The sequence below is a fragment of the Columba livia genome, chromosome 1 (assembly GCF_036013475.1).
Source record: "Columba livia isolate bColLiv1 breed racing homer chromosome 1, bColLiv1.pat.W.v2, whole genome shotgun sequence".
Classification (NCBI taxonomy): Eukaryota; Metazoa; Chordata; class Aves; order Columbiformes; family Columbidae; genus Columba; species Columba livia.
Window position 1 is genome coordinate 148189336 of NC_088602.1, and position 12356 is coordinate 148201691.

Here is a 12356-nt window from a genome sequence, read left to right on the forward strand (position 1 = left end):
ATTTAAAGAGAGGCTCAAATAGACTCAATGGCCCCAGGTTCACCACACTCACGTGTTCTACATGCGCACTAGCATGAGAACAGCAGAGAGCTGGCAGGAAAAACATAAGTTAACATCAACACCAGATGATTTATTGGAGGACAGTAATTTTCCCTGCTTTTGTGTAATCTCTAGAGACAGCTGATATAATACAGCTAGTCCACCATTACAGCATTGCTGAAATAACCATCTCATTAAACACAGTAATGAAATGACATTTTATTATAAGCAAAACCAGCTTTTGTATCACCAAGAAACCAGGACCTATAGACTTTTCAAAGAGCTACCCATGTAGAAACTGCTGTACTTAGGAATCAACTTGTACTTCCAATTACAGGAAAACGCATGGAGTGCTACAAAAAGAAACAAAACCAAACCCGAAAGTAATCAGAAAAACATGCAGACCTCACGTTAATTATGTAAAATCTGCAACATCCTGGTCCTCCAGACACGGTCACTAGCTCCAGTTCACAGTACTCCAAAATAAAAGCCGCTGCTAGTTCAAACTTTCTCAATATTTTCTGCTTACCAGTTCCAGACATGCAGTTTGTCAAAGACAATCTACTAGTCCACAGAGTGCTCTTCAGAACCATTTTAGTATTTCCTTCTTCCAAAAAAGAAAACAATGCAAAGCCATCGAGTACATATATTGCATATCTTTGGGGGGGAAACAGGGAAAAAAAAAAAGGAGGCTCTGATGCAGTGAGGAAGCTATGTAGACAACTCATAGGCAACAGCAGAAACATCCAAGAAGTCTGGAGAAAAGCAGGAAACTTTCTTCAGTATTCTGCATCAAAAGGGTAGTCCTTGTGATTTTTGCACCTGAAGGAAATCAAAAAGGAAAGATTGTCTCATGTCTGAAAAAGACCATCAAGCTCAGCTCCTGTGCCCGCATATGGCAACCCCAAGGCTTTGTAAACAACTAATTGAAGGTTTCACTGTTTACTGCCAGGAAAACCTTTCTTGCAGCCTTCCCACAAAGACTTCATATCTGGCTTTAGGCTTCCAAGTTGCAAAACTTTATATTACTTTTTGAACATCTACCCACTTTCCCCAATCTCTCCTGAAGAACATACAGTCAGTTTTTGTAACATACGTAGGGGTTACAGCAGAAAGACAAAATAATTTCCACAAGCAAAATTAATCAAGAATGAGTCTGCAACACGCTCATTTCTCATGAATAATAAAGCCTCCTGCTGCAATTCCAGCCACAAAAAGTTCCTTGGAGATTGAACTGAAAATTAAGTTTGCTTTATGCTCAACATGATTTGATTTATAACATGAACATTTAAAAATCTTACTCTGAAAAGTTGTTTTGAGGATGACCCCTTCGGAAACTGAGTTTGCACATCCTGAATTTCAACCAAGCCTAGTAACTTCATAAGTATGACATACTGGTAACAGCTTGAAAAAAGTTGTCACTTACATGGTCAGAGCACAGGCTCTCCAGTTTCTATTAAAGTTGAGAATAGTTGCCATCTCCTCTTTAGTCAATTCAAAGTCAAATACCTAAAAAGAAAACCAGCTAGAAATCAGGTCTCTGAACAAACCAGCGATTGTAAGCAAATTTACAAAATTAAGGAACAAGTTCACAGTATAAGGATGCTTGTTAGAAGCAATGACTGCTTCATAAAAGAGGAAGAGGAAAAAGGCAGCTCTCTGGATTTCTGAAACCACACTAGCTGGAGCTGGGGAGAGGGAGGAATTAAAAAAAAAAAAAAAAATAAAAGTCTCAAGTTGGAGTTACATGTGCCAGTTGTTTTATGCAGCTTGGAGAGCACTCCATGTTGCAGAATGCCTCTACCCTCCATTTGTGAGAGTCGTATTATAGAGGAACATCTACAATTACTTTCATATTCCACCTAACGTAACTAAGTGTCCTCCAAAACCCTAACACTTTCAGTCAAGGATCACTGAATCAAGAGCAGCAACGTGGTTTAAGGACACCAGGACTATTTTTTTAACGGTCCTTGCTCTACATAAGCCTTGTGTTGTGCTACTGCACTCAGGCTCCCAACAAGCTGTGCCAGCTGGTTCATCCACATGACACAGAACAGGAAGCATCACATAACGTGACTGCTAAGATCACCAGAATACTGTTTGCTAAAGCTTTACTCACTCCTGCTCTCCAACTGTAACCTTAAGTTTAGCCCTCAGTAGACTGGAAGTAAACATACAGAGAGAAAAAGCCCAGTCATAGAATCATAGAGTTGTTTTGGTCAGAAAAGACATTTAAGATCCCCAAGTTCAACCATTAGCTCAGCACTGTCAAGTCTACCTCTAAACCACGTCCCTAGGAACCTCATCTACACACCTTTTAAACACCTCCAGGGATGGCAACTCAACCACTTCCCTGGGCAGCCTGCGTAGCAGTGATCCTTTCTCATTTTTCCTAAGTCTTTTTGCTTGAGGAGGACTTGCCAAGGGTGAGAAAGGATCACTGCTCACTCTGTAAGGCTGTCCCTTAACATGCCACACACACTTAGGCCACTTGTCATTACTCACCTTGAAGTTCTCCACAATGCGCTGTGGTGTGACAGACTTAGGAATCACAATCACATTTCTCTGGATGTGGAACCGAATGAGAACCTGCAAGAGGCACATCACCAAGACTCAGAGAACAGCTTTTGTTCTGTGGCAAGCAGAACCCGATACAAGTTGTTTGCTGTAAACTGTACAATTCAGCAGAAGTAACCAATTTCTGCAGAGCTGTATTTTAAGTTGTACTGGAATTCTAAGCAGCACTTTCTGAAGTACAAATACAGAAGCGGTGGAGCCCCACAGAGAACACATCCTTTCCTATTCAGTTTAGTGATACTCGGTTCCTTTCTTTCCCACCCAGGCTTTTATCAGACTTTACAAGGAAGGGTTCACTTCTCTGCAACAGAACTTGAAATAGGAAGATTGAAACATCACAGCATCCGAAGACAGGTCAAGAAAACGTTCCTTTTTGACAATCAGAGAGCTCTTACAAGCACGCACTGAAGGTCACATAGTAAACATACTTGTGCTGCTACTTAACGCTGCAGAAGAGCACCACAGTTGACAGGAAACAGAGCCAGCCTGTCCTTTATCATCAGCTGTCCTGCGTTACAAGAAGGGGTATCCACCATCCAGCAGCTACATACCTGTGCTGGGGTTTTGTTGTGCTTGGTTGCAATCTCTTTGATCTTGGGGTCATCCAGAAGGGAAGGATCCTCTGGTGTAGCCCTACACAGAGGGAAGAAGGTCAGTGGCAAGAAACCTCCATAGATCTAACCTAGCAAAGACCTGTATCTGGATGAATAATTAATGGTGCACTAGTTTCCAAGCATAATCCACATCAGCTCCCTTGCAAAGGAATCTCACCATGGTCTGTCAGGAGAGCCAAGGGGACTGTATGCTGTCACAGCAATCCCTTTGGATTGACAGTACTTGATCAGCTTCTCCTGGGTAAGGTATGGATGACATTCAATCTGCCAACATAAGAGTACAAAGACTGACAGTTACTTAACTGTTTTAACATATTTTAGGTATGAGTTTTAAATCAAATCAAAGGTTGATTTTTGTTCTTAATCTCTGTGCAGTATTATGCAGCCTTTATTTTCTGGATGCGACCATCCCCTTTCTACTACTGCTAGTAGTTCTCACAGTGAAGGATCCAAGGGCTGCAACACCACTCCTTTAACCTTTGCTCGTCCATATGATCTCTAACATATGTGATCACCAGCTACATAATTGCTTAAATGGGACAGTTCCATAAAATGCACCCAACAGAACTGTAAAAATCAAAACAATAGGATAACAAACCAGTAAAGTACAAAGTTCTCTAGCTCTCTCTCCAGTTTTTACAACTATCATATGAACTTCAATACCAGTATTGTTTAATTCATTTTTATTTGCTTTGTGTCAGTACTCACACAGAATGTCTCTAGTCTGTAAACTGCGATAGATTTTAGACCTTCATCTTACTGTTCATTACAGACTTTTTATATATGCATGTGTACTTACCATGGACTTCCACATGAATATCTAAATCACAGAATACAGAGTCCTTAACAGTGTATCTGTATTCTGGCAAGATAATGCATATTATTCATGTGTCAGGAGACAGTGAATAAACATTATTATTTGATACTCTGCACAGATGGACTTTCAGGATAGTTTCACACCATGGAGCACTACTTTTCTTTCAGCAGGCAACATGAAGAGCCCTTTTAACTACACTGTAATTGGAGCTTTCTGGAGCCTGCTGCTGCATTCTGAGGAAAGCCCTTGGAAATGTGTGCTACTGGCAGGTGGAAGGAGCAAGAGAGTGCAAAACATGGGATCAGTTTACAGCCTTGAGTACTTTATTTGTGGTTCTAGCTGCTTGATGTTATCAGAAGCATGCATGGCTGTTTCCCTTCTGGGGCATGTTGGAATATTAGACAACAGAAGACATAACTCTTTTTTTAACAGATTATACATATTTTTCTTCAGCAGCTCCAGAGACACAGCTACTCAAGAGTAACAGATCACCTGGTTATTTTCTCAACTATTCAAAAAGATAGAATTCATCTGATGTAAACAAGGGAAAGCCATCCACCAGCACTCAAGTTGAAAAACTTTGAGCTACATTAGCTAGTCTTATGTTTGGACCAGAGTGAAAAGCCTATGATGTATGTTTGAACAAGTCTTTTAAACTAGTGCAATCAACACTGTGTGATAATGATGAAGTACTGAAGAGTCATTTCCTTACTGAACTACGTACTTGTATCACTAGAATGTAATTACTACCTTGACAATGGGAACACTGACTGCATTCAAGTTGATAATGGGAATGACATCAAATATAAGGGGTTACTGGCTTATGCATGAAATATCTACACAGACAAAGTGTTTGCAGAAAGCACTATCACTATCAGGCCAACTGTTAAGTGTTAATAACAGACCAGCTTTCAGGCTTGCAAGCATTTCTTCAGAAGCAGTAAGTTTTGAAGGACAGGGACCAAAGACCCACTGCTCTGAGCTTAACTTGATTAATTAGAGTTTGAGAACATTTGCAAATGTGAGAGATAAGGTCAGTGACCTCTACGCAAGAGACAAGGGTAACTTATATTGAGTATCCTAAAAGTACACTGAGACCAATAATGAAAATACACACTAGAGAATTATCAAGTTTGTACTTGTCAGAATGTTTCAGTTTTACCTTGAAAAACCTTCCAGAGAACAATCCTGTTAGCTTTCTGAAGAAAGGTGTTAATCCCTTTTAGTACATACGCTCAAGCTGCCACAATAAATTAACCAGTTCTTGTAACCAGGTATCAATAATTGAGACTGCAGTCCTTCAAAAGCCACAGACAAGTTTAGATAGATCCCACAGGTGTCTACCCTACAACCTGTCCTCTTCAACAACTTGCACCAGGCTATAATCTTGTGAAATTTGCAGGTGATACCAAACTGAGGGAGGATCAGTCAATACACTCAAGGGCAGGGCTGCAACTTCGGAGAGACCCACTCAGGCAGGAAGAACAGGCCAATAAAACCCTTACAAAATTAAACACAGCTGCACACAAAGCTCTTCACCTGGTAAAGAAAAGCCCCTGGCAGTAACAGAGGCTGCAGCCTGACTACCTGGAAAGCAACTCTGCCAGAAACAACCTGGGGGCCATTTTAGGCTGAGCTGAACATGAGCCAGCAATGAGCCCTGGCAGCAGCAACTGTGGGAAATGATCATATACCTCTACACAGCACTCACCAGATCACCTTTATAATACTGTGTCCAGTTTTCCCCTTCCCCAGCCCCCTAAATAGAAAAAAGACTGTCAAGCTGTCACAAATTCAGCAGAGGGCCACCAGGATGACTGGAGAACCTGCTGTATTGGGAAAGGCTGGGGGAATTAGGCTTGTTCAGCTTGGAGAAGGGAAGGCTTCAGGTCTCCTAGTAGCAGCTATTCAATACCTAAAAGGTAATCCAAAGACACACCAAGCATTTCCGTGGCACATGGGAGGAAAAGATATAACAGGCATAGGCTGAAACAATACAGGTTGAGACCAGGTGTAAGACTACTCCCTCCCTTCCCCATACACCCAAGGCAGGGGCTCAGGCAGGGGAGCACACTGCCTAGAGAGGCTGTGCAGTCTCCATCCTTGCAAGTTTTCAAGATGGATAAAGCCCTGCACGACCTGGTTTGTTTTCACAGCTCACACTGCTCAGAGCTGTGAATTACAGCAAATTACCTCCCAAGGTCTCCTGCCATCTGAATTTTCCTAAGATTTTATCCAAGTGCTATCTATATATTGCAACTCTATTCTCACCTTTCTCCCAACTATCATTGAGTCTGTAATCAGTCCATAAAGCATGTTCCTGTTCTGTCCTCTCAGTCATCAGCAACAGGAACTGACTCCTCCACAAAAGAGCTGGGAAAGGGTCATCCAGTTCTCTGTTAGGTCCTCACATATGCATTAAGTTTTGCTCTGCTTCAAGGAAGTTCTTAAAGCTCATCTGAATTTTCCCCCATCCTTCCCCTACCCCCCCCCCAAAAAAAAAAGGGATTTTTGATCCTTGTCAGATTTCCAAACAGAGTAGAAAGTCCATAAAAAAACAGCACCTTGTGCATCCAGAAGTAGTTAAAGGGTGGGACTGAAAGAACATGCTATGTCTACTCCTTTCTCTCTTTCAACAACTTTATTTCATATTAAGATCTCAGTAATTATTTGAAAAAAGAAAAGAAAATAAAACACACCACACAAACACCACCAAAATATTTGCCTGCTGTCACTTTGCAGCTTACCTGGTTATTTGCAGGCTTGTATTTCAGTCCTGGCTTGTTCAAGATTCTTTCGATCTGGTCATGGTTAAAGTTGGAGATACCAATGGCTTTTACCAGACCAGCATCCATCAACTCTTCCATAGCCTAAAAGAAAGAAGCACAAAGTCAGCATCTCATATACATGACAGGGCCTGAAGAACACATTTTTCCTGACACAGCTTATTCCCTTCATGAGAAACAGAACAAACATTTAGATTTTCAGGGCTCAAGTTTCAGGAAAAAGACCAGAGCACTAGTATATTTGTGCCATGTCTCCCATTTCAAAGTTCAAAGACTTATTATTTGAGATTGTGGAAATCCACAGCAAGTTAGAAGTAGAAAATAATGGTACCCAACAATCCACTACTGTACCACTGAATCCTTCTGAGTAGTTCAGGATACATGAGACAATTTATACCACTGAAGGTAATGAAAACAGAGACCGCTGAGGACAGAAGACATTCTTCTGCTGTGACTGAGCTTACCTCCCATGTATGTACAATATCTGTGTTGCTGGGTATTGCCATGCCTTTGTCATCTGTGGGAAACAGCTCCTCTCCTGCCTATTGGTAAGAAAGAAAATGCTTGAATCACTCCTTGATGGGAAGCTGGGCTACCATCAACTGAAGACCATGATACTACAAACTCCTACTGCAGGACATACTAATATTTATTATCTACATGTGTTAGATAATACTAATATTCATAATCCACATTCTTCAGTCTTTTGCTTTCACATGGGATTACAGCATTTTTGCGCACAGCCGTCCCAATAAGGACAGGTACCTCCGCTGGACACTATGTCCTCTGCCTCATCAAAATCCGTATTGTAAAACATAACTCTCCACTTGTAGAATTATAGCCAGCTTACAAGTTCACTTTCAGCATTACAAAAATACACAGTTCTTATATGAACATATTGAAGTGTTTTAATAAAATGTGCAATAAAGACCTGGAACATGTTCTGTTAATATTGGACCAGATCTGCTGACAGGTGTTTAATGGGGAGACTCATTGTTTAAGTTGCTGGCACAGGGAATGTTAATACAGCCTGCATCCCAGTTAGGACTATATACCAGGTATCAACTTCATTCAAAACCAGTTGTTTCCTACTGATACCTTACTACACCATAACACATTTTCACTTTGATATTTCTGCCCATACAAAACTAATTTTAAAAATACAGATGCTATGAAAAAGTTGCTCTCAGAAGCAACACTTAGAAGATTTTGATCAGGCTCTAACAGAAAGACTAAGCTTTGAAATATTCAAACCGAGACATCCGTTCCTTTGCATGCAGTCAGTAACAGAGTTAGGAACTAAAAAGCTTCACCTTTTGAAATCCAAGGTCTGTGGAACACTAAGGCCCCTACAGCAAAGGTCAGTTCGATCTGTACTGTATTAAAGGACTCAGTGATTAAAGACAGAAATGGAAGACAGACATTATCTTGTTCTGTGATTCTGTAACATGCAGACAAAAGAAGTTCTGTCAGGCAGCAAAGCACAGCCCTCCTTCCCACAAAGAGGGAAGCATGTTATTGTCAGTTGAGCATACTTTGGATTTGTAGAACACACAGGCAATAATTAAAAGAAGAGCAATATAACTGATGCTTGCAGCAGGGAAACCCACCCCTAGTTCAAAGTCTACTTCTTCCATGACCAAAGGGCAGAGGATGCTGTGCAAGCAGAAACTACAAAGGTAGGGATCAGTAGCCTGGATCACAAGGCCAGAGTAAAGCTGAGCACCAGATGAAGGCTGGTACAGACACATGATGATCTGTGTCAACTGGGGCAATTACTGGGTTCTAGAGTCATATAGCTCTTCAAAGCTGCCAGTCGCAACAAAGCCAAATGCACTGCTGTTACTGTACCTTAAAACCAAGAGGCCAGTGGATGAGGTAGAGATCCAGGTAATCCAGCTTCAGGGCAGCAAGAGTCTTCTGGCAGGCTCCCTTCACCAGAGGCTTGTCATGAAATGTGCACCACAGCTAGAGACAAAGTCAAGGCACACTGTGACTTTGTAGTTTAAAACTCCTGGAACCCTACTGCCCTGGTCAGGAGAGCGCCTGTCCCCTTTGGAAAGTGATGTGGAATTAGGTCATCCTACTGATCTTCAAACAGGGCTTGCTCTGTGAGGAAGGCCAGCCCACGACACTGAAGGCATTGTGGCAGACAGCAGATGTAGTCCAGTTTCACTAATTAAGACTTCATTTAAAATCCACCATAGATGCTCCATGAAAGGGGACAGCATAACTTCTGGCCAGGAAAAATTCAAAGCATTGCCCATGTCAGTGGTACATACTCTAAATAATTCTCCACATAGGATGAGACAACATAGGAAGCTTGTCTCAGGAGCAGCCTAAATGATGTTCTGAATTGTTCCATGCTGTACCACAGAGTAGTAAAGGCAAAGAACTGGGGGGTTACCACAGAGTAGTAAAGGCAAAGAACTGGGGGGTTACTAGGCAAAAAACAGGTGTCTCTTGGGATTCCATACCACCAGATCCATACCTTACTGACAATGAAGAGATCTTCTCGTTTCACAACACCTTCCTTGATTTTTTGCTGGATCCCATCCCCAACTTCATTTTCATTTTGGTACACATAAGCACAATCAAAGTGGCGGTACCCAGCATCAATGGCAGCCATCACTGCAGCTGTTACTTTCCCTGGTGGGGACTGAAAAAATAACATCCAAGAAACTCTAATCAATATATATAGATATATTGAATAACATTTTCCCCCTCATCACAAGAAGGACATTAAGATACTAGAGAGGGTACAGAGGAGGGCAATGAAGCTGGTGAAAAGTCTGGAGCACAAGTCTGATGAGGAGCAGCTGAGGGAACTGGGGCTGTTTAGCCTGGAGAAAAGGAGGCTGAGGGGAGAACTTATTGCTGTCTACAACTATCTAACAGGAGATGGTATCATCAAGGGTGTTTGTCTCTTCTCCCAAGTAAGAAGACAAGAGGAAATGGCCTCAAGTTGTGCCAGGAGAGGTTTAGATTGGATATTAGGGAAAAATTCTTCATGGAAAGGGTTGTCAGGCATTGGAACAGGCTGCCCAGGGAAGTGGTTGAGCCACCATCCCTGGAAGTGTTTAAAAGCCATTTAGATGAGGTTCTCAGGGACATTGTTTAGTGCTAGAGTTCAGCTACAGTTGGACTTGATCCTGACGGTCTCTTCCAACTCAAATGACTCTATGAAAATTAATAAAGTCCCCCTCCACAAAGCAATCCCTCAATTAAAATAAAACAAAAAATACCAACAGCATCAAAACCCACCAGAGTTTTCCCCTACAGCATTCCTGGGTTAGTACACATCCTGAGTGCAGCCTCTCAAACTGAAAGGGAGTCTCCAGCTGCTCCTCTGCCACCCCACTCCCACGCAGGGCTCAGCACAACAGCCCTGCAAGAGCTCCAACACCATGACCGTTCTCCAGAGCCAGGCCGAGGCCTCCTGGATTCCCAAAACCGCTTCTCAGAGAAGACCCCGCAGCTGCCAGCCGGGAGGGGGTTTAGCCCAGCGGAGGGGTCTCAGAGACCCGCGTCCCTGGAGGCAGAGCCCTACAGCCGTGCAAGGGGGGACCTCGGTGTCAAACGCCGCAGCAGCACCGCCGTTCCGAGTCGGGAACCACCGCAGCGGCCCGGCTGCAATGTCGGTGTCACCGGCAGCGCTGCGCTCGGGCCCAGGATGGCGGTGGCGATGAGCCCCGAGCCAGGCCGAGCTCCGACCCCGCCGATCACGGCTGCGCCCGCAGGGGCCGGGCCGCCCCCAGCCGCACTCCCTCCGGCCCCAGCGCGGGGCTGGGATAGCGCGCCCGTCCCGCACGGCGGTAGCGGGCAGGGCCAGGCCCAGCACCGCCGGCCGCAGCCGCCCTCCCGCCGCCAGCAACCCCGTTACCTTCCAGGTGCCCAGCCCCAGGATGGGCATCTTAGCGCCGGTATTCAACTGCACGTAGGTCGCCATAGTCCCACACACCGCCCGAGAGCACGGCAGCACCAACAGCTGCCGTGCTAGCGCCTTTAGTAGCGGCCGGGCCGGGCCCGCCCCGCTGCGCCGCCGAGGCGGGGGGATGGCGGGGCGGTGCTGGGGCTGTACCCCGGAGCACAGCTGTGCGGGTGGGGCTCGGAGCCTGTACAGCCCATGGCGGGGGTGTAAGGGATGAAGGAGTCCGCGTCTGTGAGCCCCGGCGTCGGGGTGAGCGTCAAGCAGCGACGTGTCAGACGGGCCTTAACCCGGAGCTGCGCTGACTTCACATGGAAGGTGCTCGGTCGTGCATCCTCACCCGCTGGTGGCTCTCTGAAACGAATAAACTTAACAGCAGAGTCAGTTATACTGTTAAGCTGCATTTTTATTTTGTCAGCACTGGGAGTCATCCTCCATAAGTGCTCCAAAGACTGGATACTCTTGCATTGCTTTATATTTGTATAATTGTTACATATGCATTACAATTTTTGAAAATTTTTACATGCAATACATCTATACTAAGAAATAATTGGTGATGTTAGTTATAATTGTTTAGTTTCTTGATTTATTAGTTAAATACAAACTAAGCACTCTGCTTCTAAACAATGTGTTGCTTAATCTTCTGTCTCCCTCTTGTCATGCAGAAGGATCTAAAACTTGAAAACTATCCCCTCATTTTGCAGGTGGTCGGAAAGCATTTATCTCATGTCAATTGGTTAATGATGGGTACATCTTTTATAACTTAATCACAGTATATATTAATTTGTCAGCTTCTCTTCACCTCCCGCAGCACCTCCACCCCTTGATGTTACATCTCAGGCATCCCTGGGATGGGGATGGCAGAGGGCACGTGATACAGAAGTGTCTTCCTGCACCCTAAGAGCTGTTTGTCGATTGTGAGCCTCAGGCCAAGGTAGGACCGAGCCTTTTGGCTGGAGCAACATGTCCCCATGACGGTGGCCAGGGCTGGTACCCCTTGTCAGAGCCTGGTGACCTTGTGTGCTGATACAGTAAGATGACTAGAGAAACCTCCACGAGGCTGTCTTGTGAGAGTGGGAGCATCCCATTCCCTGCTCCAGATGGAACAAATGCAGCTTCCACTTCAAGGGGAGGTGAGCTGTGGCTTGGGAGTAATTTAGGATAACGTGAGTTTGAAAAAAGAACTTTATTTTTGATGCTGTGAGAGGGTTTTTTTATAAGTGTTTTGGAAGCTGCAGAAGAGAAATGGTGACTTTTTAATGAGTGACATAACTACTAAATTCTTCCTTGGTCTTTAGGGAGGTGCTGAGGGCATTTCAGAATAAAATGCGCAATTGTAACCGTACGTGGTAGGTGGCCAGTAATCTCACATCAGAAACCGTCTGAAATTTTTGCAAACAAGCATACGCTGTTCTGCTAAAGAGGTCACAGTGCAGTGGAAAAAACCAGACTCACCCGGGAGTCTTTGCTGCTTACTCACATGTGGAGAAGTTTCTCCAGGTGTGAGCATTTGCTCTTGGTGCCTCTCCCACAGCAGCTTTCTATTTTTTGCTCCATTTAACTAAGGGCGGGCAAGGTAATTGGTTTTCCTCTTT

The 12356-nt window shown here is 44.0% G+C and overlaps 1 protein-coding gene across 1 annotated transcript; it reads right to left on the minus strand.

Annotated features, from left to right (window-relative positions):
* Positions 1-238: 238 nt before the first annotated feature.
* LOC102088238 (aldo-keto reductase family 1 member B1-like) lies at positions 239-10954 on the minus strand. The gene is made up of 10 exons (XM_065037048.1): positions 10717-10954; positions 9325-9492; positions 8685-8801; positions 7298-7375; positions 6795-6917; positions 3388-3494; positions 3168-3249; positions 2545-2628; positions 1466-1548; positions 239-861 (listed from the first exon to the last, which is right to left on the minus strand). The coding sequence occupies exons 1-10, from the start codon at positions 10780-10782 to the stop codon at positions 819-821; spliced, it is 951 nt and encodes a 316-aa protein (XP_064893120.1). The 5' UTR covers positions 10783-10954; the 3' UTR covers positions 239-818.
* Between the last annotated feature and the right edge of the window lie 1402 nt (positions 10955-12356).